At 39.0% G+C, this 23,530-nt stretch overlaps 1 protein-coding gene across 4 annotated transcripts; it reads left to right on the forward strand.

The window, feature by feature from the left end:
- Positions 1 to 31: 31 nt before the first annotated feature.
- sec24c (SEC24 homolog C, COPII coat complex component) lies at positions 32 to 23,126 on the forward strand. Of its 4 annotated transcripts, XM_065262958.2 has the most exons (25): positions 32 to 173; positions 2,314 to 2,504; positions 2,742 to 2,825; positions 5,135 to 5,252; positions 5,397 to 5,566; positions 5,653 to 6,366; positions 6,694 to 6,836; positions 7,348 to 7,416; positions 9,699 to 9,810; positions 12,385 to 12,512; positions 12,637 to 12,775; positions 12,861 to 12,976; positions 13,072 to 13,196; positions 13,526 to 13,717; positions 13,796 to 13,889; positions 14,064 to 14,180; positions 14,333 to 14,503; positions 14,617 to 14,713; positions 17,922 to 18,067; positions 18,152 to 18,290; positions 18,450 to 18,568; positions 18,669 to 18,848; positions 19,231 to 19,422; positions 21,272 to 21,361; positions 21,572 to 23,126. In XM_065262958.2, exons 2-25 carry the CDS (start codon positions 2,333 to 2,335, stop codon positions 21,710 to 21,712), a joined length of 3,768 nt encoding a protein of 1,255 aa, XP_065119030.2. In that variant the 5' UTR covers positions 32 to 173; positions 2,314 to 2,332; the 3' UTR covers positions 21,713 to 23,126. The 4 variants fall into 4 exon arrangements, with proteins under 4 accessions (XP_065119030.2, XP_065119031.2, XP_065119032.2 ...); XM_065262959.2 differs by lacking the exon at positions 7,348 to 7,416; XM_065262960.2 differs by lacking the exon at positions 2,742 to 2,825.
- Positions 23,127 to 23,530: the final 404 nt, after the last annotated feature.

Genomic DNA, 23,530 nt, shown 5'->3' on the forward strand with positions numbered 1-23,530 from the left:
TGGACGTGGCATACAGTGACAGTTCTTCCGGTGTGCGTGAGGAAGGGATTAAACGTCCGTCTCAAGCCGCTCTCTTTCCGTGAAAGAACTGTGGTCCCGTCGCGTTTACCGGCGTTTACAACCGGAACGGCTTCTTGACGACTCAGTCGTTAACTCCTCGAGCTGTTATTGAGGTCAGTTGTCAGATGGCGCTTGATATTTGTTCAGTTTTTGTTTATTTATTTTCTTGTGACTCTTAGCATAGCTTAGCACACAGCTAGCGCGACCCGCAACGTCGAGTTATTAATGAGTTTAATTCACTTTGATTCACCAAAGTGAAAAGTATTGTTTGAATCTATATTAAATAAGCGTTTAATAATGTGCGGTTAATGTTGTCAAGCACACTTGTCATTTTTGATTCTGTATTAAAACTAGCAACGCCAAACATACCAAATTAGCTTAGCAAGACAGAGGATTTAACATTCTCAAATGCCTAATAACGTTAGTGGTTTAAGGAATACAAATATTTAATAGTAGTATATAATTTAACGTTATGCTTAATAGTATGTTCTTCAGTTGTTATTGGAGCCCGAGTTGGTTTTGTAATGCACCTGCCTGGCACGTATGTTATGATTTTGTTTGTTGTGGTTTGACATTTGCCTCTTAATTTGAGTAAGTTCAATGTTTTCTTTTTAAATTTCGTTGTTATGTCTGTAAAAGCCTTTGATCCTCTTTACTCGTGTTTTTAAAATAAAAATTGTGTGTATGAATAAAAGGCATGCGACTTGTTGCTGTTAGGTTATCACCTATGTTGTGTTCACGAATTTCTCAAGTCACGTTTAAGGTTATACAACAGGTCTGTCCTTTCATTTCAGACAGACGGAATGTGAGTATGTTTATATCTGAAAGTCTTCACACATGGGATACTGTATACTACGGTGTCCATTGCCTTGAATAATTCAACATTATTCAAGGCTGTGTTGTACTAAAGCTTCTCAGCTGTTGCTTACTAGAAACTGAGGAGGAGTATTTTTTTGTAGTAAAAGTCTAAATGTAGCTCTTGAAGTTTTGTGATCAAATGTACTTTTCCCTGTTTGTTTTGTGGTCTTCATAACATCCTGCTTTTAAGAAACGTGTGCTGGCAGTAATGATGTAATATGAGTCAACCCCTGTCGCCTTGTGTTTCATTGATGTTTGTGAAATTGAGATATGGGATGAAGTATTAAACACCATAGCATAGGCTGTTTTAGTAGTTATTCGAGTGCACTGTTTGATCATGGAGCTAAAGAATCTCAGATGCTTTGGGTGGGTGTGGACGGCATTGCTATCTGAAGTTTTTGTTCTTGAAAGTTATTAGGTCATACTTTGTTAACAATATAGCTCATGTTTTAGTAGAGCGTAACCATCAGTGCTTTGGTTACAAGTGTTTTGTTACTAAGCCCACACAAATCTTTAAAATGACAGACAGGTCCCATGTGATTTCAGAGTTTGGCAAAGATGTTGTCGTATTGTAAAGTTAATGTGAACCTTACTTTACGCTACTGTTGTAATGCATTCTTTTTTTAAACTTGCCAATAGGCAATACAATAATTAAATGCTTTCAACAATTAACAGTAATAATTGTTACCACAGAAATAATAGCAAATATTGGGATGTACTTGAATGTGAGAGCTTCAGCATCATATCACAAAAAGTGAAAAGTTGGTGCTACTACATGTCTTTTAGGTCATCTGTAGTCCACTTCAATCTCTCATTCAAGTCTGGGCTGGCATTAAATTCCACTTTTCATGATACAACCTCTTCCAGAAAAGATAAAATTAATTGTTTGTTGAATGTTTTTACTCCGCTGTAAAAATGTTAGACTCCGGGTCTATTGTTTGTAGATAGATTTAAAACTAGAATATAACGTAAGATGTGTGTGTTTACTTGTTGTCAGTTTTTTAATTTACAGTAATACCGTAATGCCGAATGAATCACTTATTTACTTTTACAATAGAATGACGTCAGTGCTGAAAATGAAACCTTTGTATAAAGTTAACCTTCCCTTTTTTGTTTTACTTTCTTTTTTTGTTTCCTTTAAGAGTCCACATTTTCCTGCTTGTTGCAGAGCTTTTTTTGCAAGTTTATGTTTTATGTCAACATTTTTGCTACACTTGTCTAAGCTTAGGCTAAATTATTACTGTGAAGTTTTGCTAAGCCAGCAGTCCCGCAGGAGTTGTATTTATGCTCTGAAAGATTTCTCAAGCACTTCTCAAAGTACTTCATAAATATAGATTTATTCACTCACTCTCTCCTTTTGCTTATTTTTTCCTCTTTTTTTTGCACTGTCTTCAGAATTAGGGATGAACTGAGAATGAATGTTAACCAGCAACCTCAGATGGCCTCTCCTTATAGGCAGCCTCAGCCTGGATATCAGGGCTATCCCCAGCCTGGCTATGGGGGCGGACACATGCCAGCTGGCTATCCAGCTCAGAATGCACCTTATAATGGTCCAGGCTCTGCTTACCAACAAGGTCCACCGCAAGGTAAGCAGAAAAGTGCAAAATGATGGTCCTTTTTTCCCCATGACCGCTTCAGGAAGTGTGTTTATGGCTTCTATTATTACTATAATGTAAAGTATTAGTTAAGTTATATACCATACACAAAAAGATAAATTCATTGAAGGTGAAAGCAACAGATTTCTCTGTCCTATCTGTCATCTCCTGTTTTTTACATTTCATTCTCTTGCTGTATTTCACTGCGCTCTCTTTCTTGTATTGCAGGATATTCTCCTTATGCAAGCTTTCCCTCTAAGACTCTCACAACAAATTTAGTTTCTGACCTGTCCTCCTCTCCTCTTGACCTAGGTAACTGGTTCAGTTTTGCTTTGTGTCCTGTCCTGTTTTTTATTCCCTGCTGTTCATCTGTGTGCCTTACCTGCAACCATTTGAAACACCAGAATACAGTCCAGGGTTCAACAATAAATATGGCTCAAGACCAGTATGAGCAAGGTTCAGGCCAGTTGATAAAAGCATCACCCATTCAGGCCAGCGGTGCATTATGCTGTTATTTTAATTTAAGCACAGGTATAACTTTCTTTTAAGCATAAACAAATTAGCAGATACAAAATTCCTATATCATGCATACCGTATCTGACCGTTTTTATTTCTGCATTATTAAGATATCATGAAATATCTTAGAAAATTAGACAATGGTTACTTCCGTTTCATGGTGACTTTAAGTTTAAAGGCCTAAACAGGACTTTCAGTTATAATAAAAAGTCTCACTTCCTTATTTTAGACCCCTTAAGATGAGTAACTTAAAATTTGTTAGCTGTTAAACATAAACAATAGAATGTTAACATTAATACATAAAAAGAATTAAAATAAATAGCAACTGTGCTTTTTGTACACTTCAACTGACCAACCTTAAAACTTAGAACCACTAAACTTTAAAAAAAAACTAAACAATCAACATTTTGATGCTTCAGGGAGTAATGAAGGCATGTTACAATTTCCCCCTGGCTAAAAACCCTTTCTTATGGGGAATTTAGGGTCAATGATCAGCCTCTGTCTTAGGTAGGTGTTCAAAATCAACTAGTCCGTTCGTTCCCTGAAAAACTACTGGAAGAAACAACATTCATATACTGTTTATACCTGGTATTAAAGGGACATTCCACTTTTTTTGATGATATGCTCATATTCCAGGTCCCCTAGAGTTAAACATTTGATTCTTACTGTTTTGGAATCCATTCAGCTGATCATAGCACAATCCATTGAATCTGATTAGACCAAAGAGATTGGATATTTTTTCTATTTAAAACTTGACTCTTCTGTAGTTACATTGTGTACTAAGACCGACAGAAAATTAAAAGTTTCGATTTTCTAGGCAGATATGCTAGGAACTATAGTCTCATTCTGGCATAATAATCAAGGACTTTGCTGCTGTGACATGGCTGCAGCAGGCGTAGTGATATTACGCACTGCCCAAAAATAGTCCCCTGCTATTGAAAGTAACCAAGTGGACTATTTTCAGAAGTTTTAAATAGGGAGAATATAGAAACTATTTGGTTATTTGTTAGCGTAATGCTAATGGTCTAATCAGATTCAATGGATTATGCTAAGCTATGCTAAAAGTGGTACCGCCAGACCCGGAGATCAGCTGAATGGATTCCAAAACCGTAAGAATCAAATGTTTACCTCTAGGGAAGCTGGAAAATGAGTATATTTTCAAAAAAAGTGGAATGTCCCTTTAAGATGCGTTTTGGTCTGGATATTGGATTGCAAGTGGACAAGAGAGACACATTCAAGTTAACATCTTGTATCTTTTGTCTACTATTTCAACCGCTTCTGCCATGGTTACATTGAGAGGTTGGTCCCCATTCTTTCGTTTAAATGTCAGCAGGAGATATTATGGGTTTAAATTGACGCAAACTAATATTATGTAAGAGTCGCAGCTTGTGTTGTTAGTAAGCATGCTGCACAACGCTTTGTACACGTTTCTCTGATATTTCAGTGCAATTGATGAAATAAGCTCGTGCAACTTTCACACGCTTGCAAAATGAAAGAGGTGTAACACCAGGTGTAAACACCCTCAATAGCATCATTTCATGTTCTGTGAACTTTCAAATATATGTATATGGTGTTTGACCTTTGTGTTTTTTTAATGTTTGTATGGATCAAATAGTATTGTATAGCTTTTAGAAAAGTGTGCCTTATTTTGCTGTTTTCAGATCATGTATGATTTTCAGAATATAATTCATTTGTACTATTGTGTATATAAAGCATTCAGGTATTCAGTAGGGAAAGTTTCAGGCTAACTTGCATTACTTGCTCTGTTGGAATAAAAAAGTCATAAGACACAAAAACCTATTTGTGATCCAAATACCCTACTGTCTTGAAATTTAAATTGGTTCAAATATCTGTAACTTTGTCAGCTTTCTCAACCATACACAGAACTAATCTGTTTCATGTATGCATTAAAAAAGATGTCTGGTCATGCCTTTACATCAGAAATACAATTTCACACCACAACAAATCTAATCATGCTCTGCAGAAATCTTGCAGGAGTGCAGACCTCTATTGTGTTGTGAAAATTATTTCTCATTGTAGTAATAGAGATGACTATTTCAATTTAGGAATATATTAAACCTAAACCACTGCCTGTTCTCCCACAGGTATGAGAGGACCCCCGACGTCGGGAGCGCCACCTGTCTCGGCTGCCCAGAACTATTCTCAGTTTGCGCAAGGAGACGCTCAGAACGGGCCACCACCAATGGGTGCTCCACAACAGAGGTCAGCGACCTGATCTTTACACCTCTTTAGATTTGTTGTTTGTATTCAAACAAAACGTCATCGAACTTCAATAATGTAAAATGTGTTACTGTTCCAATGATTTTCTTTGCTTTGTCCTATTTCTTTCTTTAATGGCTCATTTAGGCCTCCAGTGTCTCAGCCATACACTCCAGGAGTAATGAATATGTCTGGTCCTCAGCCCCCTTACAGCCAACCGTTTGGAGCTCCACCTGCCAGCATGCAACAGATGACCAATCAAATGGCCAGCATGCAGGTTGGATCCACTGCACCATCTCCTGCTGGCACAGGCTATGGTGAATAACTTTTATTCTGCTCCAACTTTTCCTTAAACTTCATACTTGGATCAGTGTTGTGACTATTGTTTTTGTTTGTTTTTTAGCTCCTCCTTCTGTATCCCAGGCACCTGTCTCAGCTGCCTACACACCTGCAGCCCCTCACACTTTTCCACCCACTTCTGCTGCTCCCACACAGCCCCTGCTTACTGAAGGTGCGGCTCAGACTGCTCCTCCATCCTACTATGGGTCTCCACCTACAGCACAGCAGCCTTTTCAAAATGCCCCTCCGTCTTTTTCCGCTGCTGGCCCCACCCAGCCCCAAGCCCCGCCCCCTGTCTCTCAGCATTCCTACCCTCAAGGTCCACCTGTCTCTCAGCCTCCTTTTTCCACAGCCCCACCTCCAGGACCCAGGACCCAATCATACGATGGCCCACCTCCAGGACAACCATCTTTCCAAAGACCTCCTCTTTCAACTTCCCAGCCCCCTATGTTCCCTGGAGGTCCACCACCACCCACATCTACACCATCTCAGATGCCAGGAGGGATGCCACCCCAGCCGCCAGTATCCCAGCCTTCGCTTTACCACTCAGGTCCTCCACCTGCCACATCTGGGTTTCCACCACAAGGAGGAGCTCCACCAAGGCCTCACCTTCCTGGAATGCAGGGCCCTCCCATGGGCTCTCAAGGTCCTCCAATGGCACAGGCAAACCACGTGCCTCCCTCACAACCTGGCATGTCACCTGGTCCTCATAATGCTGGTATGTCGGGACCACCACAACCACAGCCGGGAATGCAGGGCTATCCTCCGCAACAAAATGGTGAGCATGGACCTAATTTTGCATTCAAGACGATCTAAAGCAGCTTTGCTGCAATCGTTTCAGCGCCGAGTCTATGTGGCATCCATACGTAATATCTATGATGCGAACCACTGATCCACTCGTTCAGCGTTGTTCATGTGTGATTGGTTACATGTTTGTGACATAAGAAACCAATTTTATAGAAAACATACTCTGCAATGGTGTTAAATTATGAATTTGCACATTGTTTGTTTTAAAGCATATTAAAAACACCACACAGACATATAAAAAACAATAAAATTGTACTCTATAAGTAAACTTGTTTATAATCTGTTATTTCCTTGCCAGGTGCGTTTGGGCAGGTCAGAGGACCTCAGCCGGGCTATGCAGCGCCGTATGCTGGGCAACCAAACTATGGCGCAGGTCCCACCGCACCTGCTCCAGCACAATCTGCCCCAAAAAGGCTCGATCCAGATTCGATCCCAAGCCCGGTATGAACAATCCAAATCTTCACCACACAAACATTTACTATACCAATCTCCCATACATCTGCTGTGTTGATTGTTAAAGTGTGTTTCTTAACGTTTTTATATATTGTCTTCTGTACTAACGCACTTGCATAAACACACAGATATGCACTGTGTCTGTCTGTAATAAATGATGTTTATAGTGGTGTGATGTGCTTGTGTTACGAAAGGCTTCGCTCTGGAGTCTCCTGTGTCTGATGTGCATGCACTATGGCGGTTTAGTACAGATACTGTATCAGTAACAATAACATTAAGATTCAAGGCTTGGAAATTCTGCACACACCACCTTACAACATCTGCATCTTTGTCGCTGCCTGCTAAAGTGTGATTAATCATCAGTAATTTTAGGCTTGGAAAAAACAGAGGAACTGTAACAGTGGTTACTCTTCTGTTTATCTTCTCTGCTCTCTCTTTCTTTTTGTTTTGGTTCCTCTCTCTCTCTTATCATTTGCTGACTAAATTGTTAAATGTAAAGCAAGCCTCTGACATGCCGCCTGTGCAGAAAACAAGACATAGAATAGACCCAGACGCAATCCCCAGTCCAGTAAGTGCCTCTGCTATGCTGTTGTGTATCTGTGTTTCGTGCACTAACTCCGTTTCATGCACTGGTTTCCATCCTTTTGTTTTTGGATTTTTTTATACACTAACATTCAATGTTAAATGTGTTGAATGATGCATTGAATTAGTGATTAGGGCTGCACGATAAAGCGCACCTGATTGTTACACGCGTCTCGTCATTAAAGCCGGTTTCTTGATTAGTAGTAAATCACCATCAGCTACTTTCAGATGGAGCGACATTTACTACACAGCGCCGTAGTTCACTGACAAGCGGCAAAATATCATAATCGTTGATGACTCTCCTGTGATTATGAATGCGATATTTCCCTGCTTGTCAGTGAACTACAGCTCTGTGTAATAATTTAAATGCTGCTCCATTTAAAAGCAGCTGATGGCGAATTATTACTAATCAAGGTACCGGCTTTACTGATGAGATGCGCGTGACACTCGTGTGTAATTTATCGTGCAACCCTAGTAGTGATTGTAAGAAATCTCACATAGAAATGTCTTCAGGTTATGTTTTATCATAAAGTAAAATAGAGGTAAAAAAAAAAAAAAAGGAAAATTGGGCCTGACCATGCAAAGAATTTTTTTATTCTTAGTCAACTTTTTTGGAATAAAATATGACCTGGTCATTTCTTGCGGAGTGATATTTTTATCTGTTCTTGTATGGACGGATTCTTTATATAACTATTATTTTCATCTCCATAACATATATTCTTTACTTGCAATGTCTTGTAATGATTTTGGGAGATTGTTTGGGCAGATTTGAGGCTTGATATGTTTAAGCGGGTCCTTGGTTCCTGCCCAAAACATATCCACACTCTTGCATGCTACGTAGTCTTCGCATGACTGCTGTGTTAGATTTGATAAAAAGCGCCATTATCGTATAAGAATCCTACACTACTGGTTTAATATAAGTTTGTATAAACAAATATACAATATATACAGTAATGCAATTACAATGGAAGTTTATTTTACCTAATGAAACCTAAGCCATTTACACGACAATCGTAAACTGGACATTTTTAGGAGAGGGTTGAGTGTTTGTTTACATAACAATGACATTTTGGGGTCTTGAATAAGAAAACTTTTAAAAGTTTTTGAGCGATGCCTTGACGTCTCCGTTTAAACTACGTAAATAACGGTGACGTCATGTGCATGCATTAGTTTAGCCTATAGGCATGTGCAAGTATAACCAAACAATGGTGGCTAACAGGACAATGTTTATGATGCTCAAGAGTTTATTAACACTTCTTCAACAAAGTTTACAAAATTTGGGCACTTTATAGTCCAGTGTCACTTATATAGTAATAAACCCACCTCATTAGCTTGGTTTACATCCAAACATAAAGCAATTTTTTTTTTTTAATCGTCAAGCCCCATATATGTGAGAGACCACGTCAGCTGATACAGCTAGACGATCGGTTTAATGAATGCTACGTCAGAATTAATTCGGCAAATAAGTTTCTATCTCCCATTATGCGCATTTACCCTTTATTGCATAAGTCAAAAACCACCTTAAGCTAGTGTAAAAACTTTTTTGCAAATTATGGGATTTTTATTGGAAACTTGGCGTTACTTGTTTCACTTGTTTCGTATGCGATTATTTCAAAATGCGCATAAAATCAGTGTGATGCAAACCCAGCCATTATCCATCTAAACAAAATGCTCAATGCTTTGCTGTCTTCATTGTTCGTTTTTATCGCTCAGTAAAAGAATTCTTATGTTCACAGGCATGCCATTTTCTTTACAAGGTAACATCGCCATCTACTGGCATGGCATATGATACGTAATACAAAGTCGGTTGTTGCAAATCTGTGTAAATGCAGCTCTTTTGGCATTGTCGTCAAGTGTACGTGAAATTTTTCATAAATGCAAAGAAAAATCTTTTTTCACTACAACGTTGTCCTGTAAACTGCCTCGGATCTTCCTCACATAAGCAAGTGTACTTTTCAGACTACATTCACAGACTGTTGCACATTTCAAGATTACACTTGCCTCACAGGCTTCCATTGTAAATGCATTACTGAAGTCAAAATTATTTTCTTTGCTTCTATGTACCACATAAAAAACAATTAAACTGTGTTCAACTCTGCATATTCCTTTCATATGTTTAAGAGCATATTGCTAATATTTAAATCTACTGATCCTGTTTGCATTAGTTCTCTATAAGCATATGGTTGTTTAATGGGTGAAAGTCAGGGTGTGTTTGTTTAAGAAGAAAGGTGTGTCATTCTTTTTATAGACTGGTCGGTCTTTCCACAGATTCAGGTTATTGAGGACGACAAAGTAAACAAGGGAAGTGAACCTTTTACTACAGGAGTCAGAGGTCAAGCCCCACCTCTTGTCACCACCAACTTCCAAGTTAAAGATCAAGGTAAGATTGAAGACAGGAGATGTTTAGGTTAAGTTCATGATGCAATGCTAATTTATTACTTTGTAAATGTTATATACACCAGTGGTTCCCAAACTTTTTCAGCGTGTGGCCCCCCTTGTGTATGGTGCATTCCTTCGCTGCCCCCCAAAGAAAATTTGCGACAAAGAAACGCTCTAAAACTCAACATTTTAATAAAAAAAAAATTAAATTATACACAAAAAGTTGTGCTTTTGGTTAGTAGGCTTATTTTTTTAGGTTTAATTACACAGAATTCATGATAAATTAATGTATTTCATAAAATGTCATAAAACTGGGCCCCCCCTGGCACCATCTCGCGGGCCCCGGCCCCCAGTTTGAAAACCACTGATATACACCATGTACAACCTGCTGTTATTGAGAAATTTAAATTTTTTTCATGGTAAATATTTCAAATTGCGTTTTCCACTACATTGTACGATTAGGCTTAGCATGACTCTGCTCGGTTCAGTTTGCTTTTCCACTGCAGTTTAGTATCGCTTCAAAGTGAGTGGGATTATAGACTTATCCTTATAGTTGCTCTCCCTCTACTGCCATGACATCATCGTAAGATGAGAGAGTTTGGGAACTTGTACAACAAAGCGCAGACGATGACATCACTTGTGGCGCTTTTCCATTGCGTAGTACTGCACGGTTCCTCCAGTTGCTCATTTTGTGACAATTCTGAAGAAACTGTAGTTCACCTTTTCTGGTATTGTCCATTTACTAAGATATTTTGGCAAGATGTTTTACGATTTATTAGGAAAGAAATTTATAATGAATGTGTGTTGTTTTGGAAGGATGTGGCATTAGGTTTTGTGGACTATGATAAATCTAAGAAATCAGTTTTTTATTATTAATCTGATATTGCTACTTGCAAAGTTCCACATTCATAAATCTAAATACTTGAGAGCAAAACCTCTTTTTCTTGTTTGTTTGAAAGAGTTTGAAAAATACCTTACTACTATCAGAATGTCAGAGAACAAAAAAAGCTCTAAAAACTCTATCTGTATGTAATTCCTTTCCTTTTTTTTTTGAGGTCTTATAATTCTATTTATTATTATTTATGAATAACACACTTAAAGAGTAACTAAACCCCTGGTGAGAGCGTGACTCCACCCACTGGCAATATTTGAAAAATGCAAGAAAAGTGGGCAGATCCCAACGAAGATAGAGGGGACGAACTAAGCTCGTATCAAGTGTGTGGTGAGATTGTAACAAGGGCGTGGTGAGCTTGAACATGCTTACGTCACGAGTCATTTTTTGGACCAAACATCCAATAGGAAAATTCAACTGCAGTAGCCACCGTTCAACCTGAAGAGGGCAGCAATCAGACGTTTTTACACTATATATTGTAGTATTGAAACACTTTATATCCAAATGTCAAAAAAATTACTAAAATCAATGAACAGCACTAATAAAGCATCATTCTTACAGATCATTTACTAAAAAAAGTTGGTTTAGGGTTTAGTTACTCTTTAACCTATACCTCCCCCTGGTTGTTCTATATTGTTTTGTTTTGTTTGTTTTTCATAATCTTTTTGTTATTGTTATAATTTGTCATTTTTGTTATCTGTACATTTGTTTTTGAATAGAATTTTAAAAAAGTACCGCACGGTTTGGTTGGGTCAGGTCGGGTCAGCTCACCTCAGTTTGGCTTGGTTAGCTTTTCCATTGAGTTTAGTTACACTTCAGAGTGTGAGGGATTATAGGCGTGTCGTTATATTAGCGCTGCCTACTGCTGAGACATCATACAAGTGAGCGCATATATGCGGACGTGCATGAGGCGAATGTGCCGCCACAAACTGCAAGTCTGGAAAAATTTTATGGTGTTCCTGATTCACAACCTGTGGATGTTTTTCATCGCTAAAAGGGAGTTTGGGAACTTGCAGCAAAGCACAGATGACAACAGGTTTACTCAAGACAGCGCAAGCTAGCATAAAGGTAAAGCTAATCTTTTAAATTATAGCGATCTGGTAGTGATGATTCTCTCAGACCAATCCGTGATCTACAGTGTTTTTCGTGTCACGTTTTGGTATCAGCTCAGGTCGCTTGGAACCCCAACTGAGGTGGTACTAAAAAAGTATAGGGTACTGCAGCCTGTGGAAAAGCCCCCAAAAGTAAGCTGATCCAAACCATGGGGTACTATGCAATGAAAAAGTGCCATTGGTTTGCTCGACAGTGCACAAGGGTAAGCTTATCTTGCGTTTAGCAATGACGCTAGTAGTGGCAATTTTCTATGACCAATCAGGGATCTCCAGTGTTAACACGTCACATTTAAGTATCAGTATGACTCTGTTGAAACCACAAATGATGTGGTACTAAAGGTAACGGGGACTAAAAGTGAGCCGCAGTTAGCCGTCCCATGCAGTGGAAAAGCCCCAAAACAGTAGCTTGCTGCATTGTTATATGCCTCCATGTTGCATGGATTGCATCAACTTCTCTATGCATTTTCAAAAATATGGTATTTCATGGTGTAAACTGTTTTCTACCGTACACTTTTCCAACTATACATGCAATATAGTTTGGATTAAAATGTAGTGTGATTTTTCTGCATAGGGAATGCAAGTCCACGCTACATCCGTTGCACAGCCTACAACATACCCTGCAATTCAGACATGGCCAAACAGTCACAGGTGCCCCTGGCTGCTGTCATCAAACCCTTGGCCACACTGCCACCAGATGAGGTAAGAGACCACCTTACATTTTTTGTCATCAGGGTTTGTGAATAATGGCACAATTATGCTAGATTCAGCTGTCAATCATCTCAATATTAAAGTAGCAGTGCAATGATCTCGGTTTTCTCCGCAGACACCACCATATCTTGTTGATCATGGTGAAACCGGTCCCATCCGCTGCAATCGCTGCAAAGCCTACATGTGTCCGTTCATGCATTTTATCGAAGGCGGTCGGCGTTTTCAGTGCAGTTTCTGCAATTGCGTCACAGAGGGTGAGTCAGATGCTCTGTTAACATGTTAATGATGTTAAATGTATCCTAATCAACATAAAGTAATGTTTTCATTGCTTTCTCCCAGTACCTCCCCATTACTTCCAGCATCTGGATCACACCGGGAAGAGAGTAGACTGCTATGAGCGACCGGAGCTCTCAATGGGCAGTTACGAGTTTATGGCTACTATGGACTACTGTAAGGTACAGTACAAGGTCCCATCATACCATTTCAAGGTATTTATTCACTCTTATTGTAAATTGTGCTGATGTGTAATATATGACTTACTTGTTTATAGAACAATAAGTTTCCTCAGCCGCCAGCCTACATCTTCCTGATTGACGTCTCTTATAATGCTGTGAAGAGCGGCATGGTGGGAATGGTATGCCAGGAGCTGAAGACGCTGTTGGATTACTTGCCCAGGTGAGAGTTTTAACTCCAAACTGTACAGTTTGTTACATTTACATTACATTAATGCATTTGGCAGATGCTTTTATTTACAATACATTGCATTTTATAATTGTGTTCGCTTGGATCGAATCCACAACATTTTGCGCTACTAATGCATTGAGCTAAATTAAAAGCATGCAAAGATTTCAGTAAACATAGGCTTTTGTACGGTACTGTGTGTTAACTAATTGAATAACACATTGAATAAAACTCCAAAGCAAACTTCTTTTTAAATGATTGTACATATTAAAACCGTAAAATCATGCCAATCTTGTTATTTTTCTCCTGTCCTGTTCCTTCAGAGAGAACCCCGAAGTGGAGTCAAACATTCGAGTCGGCTTCGTCACTTACAATAAAGTGCTTCATTTCTATAACGTGAAAGCGTCTCTCGCTCAGCCACAGATGATGGTCGTGTCAGATGTGGCTGACATGTTTCTGCCCCTGTTGGATGGTTTTCTGGTCAATGTTTCAGAGTCAAGGATGGTTATTGAGAGGTAGGTTTATGAAGATTTTGTTTGCATAGCACTTTTTGTGCATTTAAAACTCTGAACACAACACCTGTGTCCCTTCAGTTTGTTGGATCAGATCCCTGAGATGTTTGCAGACACGCGGGAAACGGAAACTGTGTATGGGCCTGTCATTCAGGCAGGGCTGGAGGCGCTGAAGGTATTTGATCTCAAGCACAAGCTGACATTAAGCATCTTTGTGCAAGAATATCTTTATAAAAGCTGTCTGTAATTGAGATGTATTGCGCCTTGTCAACCAGTTCGGTAGTACGTCTGTGTAATGCATTATTCATTGATTGGAGCAGTACAGTAATAATAACACTTTGTGATCCAGGCTGCGGATTGTGCCGGAAAGCTTTTTATTTTCCACTCATCTCTACCTATTGCTGAAGCACCAGGCAAATTGAAAAACCGTGAGGACAAGAAACTAGTGGGAACTGATAAAGAGAAGGTAACTTGACCTACTCCTGTCAAAACATGCTTTGCAGTCATCATACAGACCAATAAAAACTATTGGATCCTAACCACATGTTTGCAATGAGACTTAATGTAATAACAGGAAGCCCAATACTGTTTTAATTTTTCTCTTTATGTTCTTTTTAGTCCCTGTTCCAGCCACAGGTTGGTTTTTACAACACTTTGGCCAAGGAGTGCGTTGCCCAAGGTTGCTGTGTGGACCTCTTCCTATTTCCCAACCAGTATGTTGATGTAGCAACGTTAGGGGTGGTGCCCACTTCAACGGGTGGCTCCATCTACAAATACACCTACTTCCAGGTGAGGGCAACTGTCCTGCTCAACAGTCATTCGACAAGTACATAAACAGATCAAAGTTATCTTGTTACAAAACAACAGGCATTGCGCTTAGATGCCTATGAACTCTGTTTTAGGCTGCATCTGACCAAGAGCGATTCCTCAATGACCTGAGGAGAGATGTGCAGAAGCAGATGGGCTTTGATGCTGTATTGAGGGTCCGCACTAGTACAGGTGAGATAAGACTTGCTGTACAGATTTCAACATTTAAACATGTAGACTTTTTTAGGATAAAAATCTTTGGTGTCCCCAGAGAGGGTATGTGAAGTTTTAGCTCAAAAACCATATAGATAATTTATTATAACATGTTCAAATTGCCACTTTGTGAGCGTGAGCAATAATGTGACGTTTTTAGGTGTATCCTTTAAAATACAAATTAGCTGATCTCTGCACTAAATGGCAGTGGCGTGGTTGGATAGTGCAGATTAAGGGGCGATATTATCCCCTTCTGACATCACAAGGGGAGCCAAATTTTAGTGACCTAGAATGGTTTACCAAAAAGTTATTGGGTTGATCTTTTTCACATCTTCTAGGTTGATAGAAGCACTGGGGACCAAAACAAAGCAATTAAACATGGAAAAAGTCAGATTTTAATGATATGTCCCCTTTAATAGTAATGGTCATCATATTTCACACTACATTTTGGGAATATTTGCTTTATTTTGATTACTTTAAAGCTGCAAGTGAATCTCTTGACAGACATAACTATATTATATATATATATCTTATATATATATATATATCTTATATATATCTTATATATATATATATATCTTATATATATATATATATATATATATATATATATATATATATATATATATATATATATATATATATATATATATATATATATATATATATATATATATATATATATATATATATATATATATCTTATATACATAACTATATTATCAGTGGTGTGGTGTAAAAAGATTTTATATAATGAACTGTATTGTTTTTATTACCTTAGATTGAGCCATTTTATCTACATTCACCTCATCTCCCCTTACATGGAAGGTGCCATTTTGTGCCGCCATGTTTTTCTTCAGTAGCCCTAAATGGACAAACTGCTTTATAGAGCGCGTTTTGTCACCACAGTACGTTGTCTTAGGGGCTGTCCACACGGAGACGCGTATCACTGTATACGTATAAATTTGTTATCGTATTGGTATCCACACGGATCCGGCGTTTTGGGAGACTGAATCCGCTATTTTTTGAAACCGGGTCCTAAAGTGGATAAATCTGAAACCGACACCCTTGCGGTTTCGTCTGTACAGCCAATCCGTATATTTTGTGAAGCGAAAACGTCATCACATCACGTGTCGGAAGCGTCACACCTAACAGCAACAACAATAACGGCGGACTACGTTTGTGTTCGTGCTACAGAAGCTACTAAAGCCTACTAGTTTTATTACAGCAAAATCTATTGCTTCTATGCAATTGTGGTGACCAACAAGCGATAATGGACAACACCATACGTTGGTTAGGCGCATGCTCAAAGTCTTCTTCTCCGTGTATAGTGTATATCTGTGGCAGAATTACAGCGCCACATACTGGTCCGGCATATATACTACACCGCTTTCAGTGGTTTCGTGTTTACGGATTATTTTTTTAAGAGCAAGGGAAAAAAATGATCGGATAGGGAATGCACTGGCTTCGTGTGGACATAGCCTTAGACGGTGGCATGTTTGTTTGTCCTATGGTGGCTAAAGTAGCTTTACTATTACCGCTTTTCCATTGCATAGTACCCCATGGTTTGGTTTGGGTCAGGTCAGCTCCTCTCACTTTGGCTTGGTTAGCTTTTCCATCAAGTTAAGTAACACTTTGGAGTGGGAGGGATTATAGGCGTGTCTCTATATTTGCGTTGCCTACTGCTATGACATCATACAATTGAGGCTACGTTTACATGGAAACGATCTGAAAAGAAACCGCAAAAGTGGTGTTGCGTTATCACTTTTTATTCCGCGTTTATACAAGCATTTTGAGGGGGAAATCTGCGTGCATATGGTGACGCAAAAGTGTGTGATATTCGATGTAGTATGCACTCCAGGCGGCTAGGTGGCAATGTGAAGCACTGACACACAACAACACCAAGTCCGTGAGCCTGCGTACAACGCATCAACAGTTTCACTGAGGTAATTAATGTGCCTTCTCTGATCAGTAATACTTGCTGTGAATAATTTGTACAACTGCTGGAAAGACTTGTATATTTATCAGAGCTGCTATGGCAACTTGAAGGTCCGACGTATGGAAATAATCTGACATGTTTGTTGTTATTTTCCTGAACTGGCGCATGCCTGTGACATAAACGCGTGCGCGACGAGAGCCACCGTGAGCAGACTTTTGCGTTTTTACTCTTTAGACGAGAACGCGACGGTAGATCGTTTTTAAGATTTCCACTCTGAAGGGTGGTTTCACTTTTTTGCGTTTTTAAGCCCCCAAAACGCCGTCGCCGTGTAAACGAAAGGCACATCCGATAAAATATTTTTACGTTTTTACCCTTGAGCGTTCTCATGTAAACAGGCCCTGAGAGTGTCGTTGTACATCCCCATACATTAATTTATTTCTCAGTCCACCACAAAATTAAAATTGACCACCACAAATAGATGTCTGCACATCACGTTTATCACTACCTCTGTCTCACATGACAGTTTCTGTACAAACACCCGTGGCCTCAGTCGACGCGCTCTGCTGAGCCTCATTTAAGTTGCATTTAAGCATATATGTGCGTGTTGCAAATGTGCCGCCACAAACTGCAAGTCTGGAAAAAACTGTTGTTGTGTTCCTGATTCTCAACCTGTGGATGTTTTTCATCGCTAAAAGGGAGTTGGGAACTTACAGCAAAGGACATATGACAGCATGTTTACTCGAGACAGCGCAAGATAGCATGAAGCTAAAGCTAATATTTTACATTTAAGTGATGACGCTGGTAGTGATGATTTTCTCAGACCAATCAGTGATCTACCATGTTTTTGAGTCACGTTTTAGTATCAGCTTGGGTCGCTTGGAACCCCAGCCAAGATGGTACTAAAAAAGTATTGGGTACTAGTGGAAAAGCCCACAAAAGTAAGGTGACCCAAACCGTGGGGTACTATGTGGTGGAAAAGCGTCATAAGTGTTTTGAAAGGGAGGGGTAAGCTTTGGAGCCGTTAGTTGCAATTTACAATTTCACTGCTAGATGCCTCTAAAAATCTACACATTGGACCTTTACATTTGGGAAAGAAGTCTGTTTCTTTACAATTTTCTATAGTAATGAAGCTAATTCTGATGATGTAATTGTTATTTTTATGTATGCTTGCAAATAGCCCTTAAAAGTGATTGCAACAGTGATCAATATAAAGATAAAGGCTAAGATTATCCCATGGCTCTGTGGCAGGTATCCGGGCGACAGACTTCTTTGGTTCTTTCTACATGAGCAACACCACAGATGTAGAGTTGGCAGGACTAGACTGTGACAAGACAGTTACAGTGGAGTTCAGACACGATGACAAGCTCAGCGAGGAGACCGGCGCTCTAATGCAGGTGCGTGTGAACACGCGTGTGAAGTGTCAGCTGCACTGAATTCAGTCATCTTAACATTTTTCTCTGTGCTTTCTGTCTCGTCAGTGTGCGGTTTTGTACACGAGCTGCAGTGGGCAGCGACGCCTTCGCATCCACAACATGGCAGTAAACTGCTGCTCTCAGCTGGCAGATCTGTACAGGAACTGCGAGACTGACACCATCATCAACTTCCTCGCCAAATATGGTGAGCAAAACCACATGCATCCTCTCGCATTTCTCACGTTTACTACGTCTTGTGCTTGGGATTGTTGGGCTGCGTTTGTTATAACACTGCGGTGTATTGCCAGTGCATCATTGCCTAATTTTTGATATTTTGTAAAAATTGAGTTGAATGTGTCTACAGCATATCGCAGTTTACTTAGCGGTCCCACCAAGAATGTACGTGACAGTCTGGTGAATCAGTGTGCGCAGATCTTGGCCTGTTATCGAAAAAACTGCGCCAGTCCATCTTCAGCGGGACAGGTAACCTACTAACACATGGCTGGAATCAAATTGTAATATCCTATTAATATGTGTGTATTTTTAATTGCATATGATTTCATGTATATCTACCTGTGCACAGTTGATTTTACCAGAGTGTATGAAGCTGCTTCCTGTGTATCTGAACTGCGTGTTGAAAAGTGACGTTCTGCAGCCCGGGGCGGATGTCTCCCTGGATGACCGTGCCTATCTGAGACAGCTGGTCAGCGCCATGGACGTAGCCGAGAGCCACGCATTCTTCTACCCTCGGCTGCTTCCTCTGGTGAGAGACAACCGTGAAGTCGACCTACATTATAGGCTTAGTTCACATTGTAGGTCTTAATGCTCCGTTCAGAGTTGTTGCTCATGTTATCATTTAAATGTGACTGCCATCAGTCTCGTGTGAACCGTATACAGCCCAAAAAAATGACGTGATGTCAGACGCAGTGAACTGTGTTCGCAGAAACAAACAAAGTCGCACCAAATGCGACATGGACGTTCAGACTGATGTCTCATTGCAATACGTCAGATATGTGCTGTATGTATTTGTGCTGTTCAGACTGTCAAAATAGTTTTTATTTATGTCCCATTTGGGCAAAAAAATCACTTTGCCTGCTGTGTTTAACTAATAAGGGTGACAAACTTGACTTTCTCTTTCTCTACAGCAAAAGCTGGATGTCGAGAGCACGTCTCTGCCCGTAGCTGTGAGAGACTCCGAGGAGAGGCTGTCTAGAGGAGGAGTGTACCTGTTAGAGAACGGACTAAACCTTTTCATTTGGGTCGGGATGAATGCCCAACAAGAGCTGCTCCAGAACATCTTTGGAACGACTTCGTTCAGCCAGATAGACCCCAGCATGGTATGACCTTTTTAAAATGCACAGCAAGATCTTGAGCTATTTTCAGGTCATTTATGCTTGCGTAGAAACTGGTCTTCAAAGAACATGCTGACGACTTTCACGTTTTCTGGGCTGACTGTAAGGGTTAAAAGATTTAAACTTGGTATTATGTGTTAAAACAAGCTGACAGTACTGCACACTAATCTGATTATTTAAAACAGTGCAAAAAAGAAATGCTAACACACAGGAAACAAATTTAAAGGTTCTCTTTGTGTTTTTAAAAGCTTCGATTGTGTTTACAGTGCGCAGTATAACATGTGTTTATGTTTCACGTTTAAAAAAAAAACTGTATTTTCACACAATTTACTTATCTGTATAGCGCTGTTTTCACAGTCCTGAAAAACGGGCTGATGTCTTCCTTGTTTTATGAAGTACCTCCTTCAGAAAAACGTAACGAGTTCTGATTGTGTGTAGTTTGTTTAGTGTGTTGTGATTCGCTGTTTGAGCCGTAGCTGGCAACTGACGTATTCCTGTGGGCGGAGTTTAGTCAAAAACTATTATATTGGCGTCATTCAATCGGGAAGTAGTGGGCTGTAGTCCAAACCGGCCGTTCGCTGTAGTCTTTAAAAGTGGAATTCTGTTCAAGAAAATATATCGCCTGGCTGTGAACTTTGAGCTTTATCATTTTACAGGCATTATTTATGCTATTATAGCAACATTACACACTAACTAAAGTTTGAAAAATGTGATCAGGAAGAACATGACCTTTAAAATTTTTGAACTAATCTAAATTTGATTCAGGCATACATGATGTATGGGTTTGTAAACTTAAGACAAATTTGCTCATATATTCCTCCTAAATCAGAAATTAAGTACATCTGGGTGATTTTCATGAAATCCAGACTAAAAAGGTGTCCAGCATCAGATTTTTTTTAAAAACCATTGAAGCCAATTTTTTTCACATATAAGATTAAGGTCTGAACTTAATATAACCATTATTTTTAGAGGATTTAAAACATATTTCCTATAGAATTATTTACATTTTTTAGATTATCATTATAAAACATTATCATTACCGCAACATATTACATTAAATATATGCATTTACAAACTCATGTTTTGGTAATGAGAACTAAAATGTTGTCTAGGTACTATGACAAACAAAACTTCGACAAAAAAAAAGGTTTTTTATCTGGAGAGAAAAAATAAGAACCTCACCTGGTAGCCATCTTGAGTGTCACAGTCAATTATGTCCCTTTCAACTAATTTTTCTTGAAAATGTTAGTTCCTTGAGGGCTTAAACAATGATTGAAAATTGTTGCGGAGGATGAGAAATTTAATTAATATTCCTTATTATTGTCTCTACATTTACAAATGATCACCAAATACCACATGTTTCTTTAATGTAAATGTTTATAGTATAACATGCACTGAAGCTTTTTATTTTTTAGATTTTTTAATTATAAATGTTCCATGTCAAAGAACCCAAATCCAGTCTTGGACACGTTGCGGTAATGAAAATTTTCCCCTTAAATGTGAAAAAAATTGGTTTGTATGATGTCATTTGAAATCATGTACAAAATAGTACATGAAGAGATGTTTGTAACTGTATGCTTCTTATTTTGATACCCTTTCTTTGCATTTCCTTTTTTTAATCAAAATGTTTCATGACACCTCATAAGTCTAATTTTGTGAGAATCACCCATATGCACTTTGGTTCCTGCCTCATATTTAAATACTAAAACATTAGTTTGCATTTGTGTCCATTATGAGCCCACTTGAATACTTTACTAGAGAGAGACTTTAATTCATATATTCTGGAACATTATGTGAAAATTGTGTTTTTATTTTGTGTGTTTTGCTGCTTTAGACATCCCTGCCGGTGTTGGATAATCCTTTTTCGAAGAGACTGAAGGAGATTATCGAGTCCATCAGGGCACAACGGTCACGATACATGAAGGTAAATCCACCACAGAGCTTCAATCAAAACTGATCTGATATAACTACTGTGTAATAAAATAAAATAAACAAATTGATGCCATGCAACAGGATTATAAAGTCGACCGATATTCCAGATGTATGATAATCTTGACTCCCATGTTGTTAATGAGGTCGACTGTCGAGCAATAATACAATAAAATTTGTACAATAATAATTTGTTGCCTTTCAGCTCATTGTGGTGAAACAGGAAGACAAACTAGAGCTGATCTTCAAACACTTCCTGGTTGAAGATAAGAGCAACAACGGCGGAGCTTCTTACGTGGACTTCCTGTGTCACATGCACAAGGAGATTCGTCAGCTCCTGAGCTAGGACCTCCGTGTCCTCCTCCCCCCTGGGTCTCTTCTGGGAAGCGCTATATCTTTTTATTTGACATAATAATAAACACAATCCCTTTACCCATCATCTCCTCTATCTCAAATATAATCTCACCCACCGTGACTCGTGAGGAGGAAACCACCTCGTAAAGGAAATATCGCTCCATCGGGTTTTGGTGTTGTTCTTTTGGTTTTAGCGATGGGAGTTTCGGCCCAACCTTCTCTTCTGTGTCGATGGCAGAGCGTGTGGTTGAAAAGGGAGAAGTGCCGTTTAGTTGAACGCCCCCCACCCTTTGTCCACATCTGATTTGGGATCAGTTTTCAAAGCTTCAACAAAGCTTTGTGAAACTAACACTGTCCGCAGAACGGCTACCGGGTTTTAGTGTTCGCGTGCGTGTGCGCGTGATGGATGACTGTGAACGTTGATGTTGATTGTACTGGGTGTTCTGTAAGAAACACTAGCACTGATTCATGGGACAGAGGGACAGAAAAATTAAAAATCTGAATACAGTAAAATCTCATATTCATCAGACATTCTTTACCCAGATCTTTGACTTTCTTAGCTTGTCTTTGATAATTTATCTCTTAACCTTGGCCTTACCAATGCAGTCTCTCCTTTGTCATATTAATTCTGTTCATCATGTCTAATTTTGTGTCTTTTTTTCTGTTTAGTTTTTTTTATGTGTGCAACCCCTTGGCTAATAGACTCTGTGGGATTTTGAAGTGTGCTGTTAATCGTAAAATGTTTCTTACTCCCCCAAAATTAAAAAACAAATTTAAGTCTATGCATCAAGTTAAAAAAAATAGGAAAGGCAGTATAAAAGCCTGCCGTCGGAAGATAAATTTATTCCCATATTTTTTTTCCCATCAGCCTTCACGAAAGCAGAAACGCCTAAACATGTTATTGTGTCTGCTCTGCGTCCCGATCCAGAATTGTCCAATTGTGGAGAGAGTATGGATTGGCACATTTGGATGCCTGTCCAACATGAATTTCCGATTCCTCAACAGATGGTTCATGAATTTGGCGTATATTACCGAAGCACTGACATTTGTTTTTCTTTTTTTTCTTTTCCTGTATTGTCTGCTAGTAATCTGTTCTGCAAATATGCTCGATCATGCATCTTTTATGGTTTATTATGTACTAAATCTGCTTGGAAGGTTCACGATCCTGGGTCAGGTTGATTCTCGCGGTCGAGATCTCCTGTTTCGGGGTTTACGTGTCTAGGGTATTAATCTTTGTGCAATTGAAGCCTTGTGCTATGAGTGGAGTGCGGGACTCATTTCTAACAGTTTTGAAGCGAACGTTTTCGAGCACATGCAGAATTGTGACCTTAAAAAGCAATCAACACTGAATTCCTTGTCATCACATTTATTACATGTACAGAATTAAAAATCACATTTTAAAAATGGCGGTTAGTGTGCTTTCAATCTTTTTTACATGAACAGAAATGTGTGTTTGTGTGCTTCTTTTAAACAATCATTTCTTGTTTGCTTTAGCATTCTCTCCTCCAGTGATCCTAAACCTCATAAGGTCCTCCTATATATCATTTTCCAAGCTGTTTTATGTATGCTTTTGTACATGGGGTATATCCTAGTGAAGTTCTTTACTGAACTGAGAAATCTGAATTTATCAAGTGTGTCTTTTTTTACTTCTCTTTTGTGTTTGCAATCTTTAATCCATGTTTGCCGTAGACTCCTCTGTGTATTTGAGTTGTCTTCTTGATCCATCTATGCCACGTGACTGCAAATAAATGCCTATAATAATCGATTTCATCTATAAAATTAAATAAAACAGGATGTTAAAGCTGAACAG

This window comes from Paramisgurnus dabryanus, chromosome 1 (assembly GCF_030506205.2).
Source record: "Paramisgurnus dabryanus chromosome 1, PD_genome_1.1, whole genome shotgun sequence".
Classification (NCBI taxonomy): Eukaryota; Metazoa; Chordata; class Actinopteri; order Cypriniformes; family Cobitidae; genus Paramisgurnus; species Paramisgurnus dabryanus.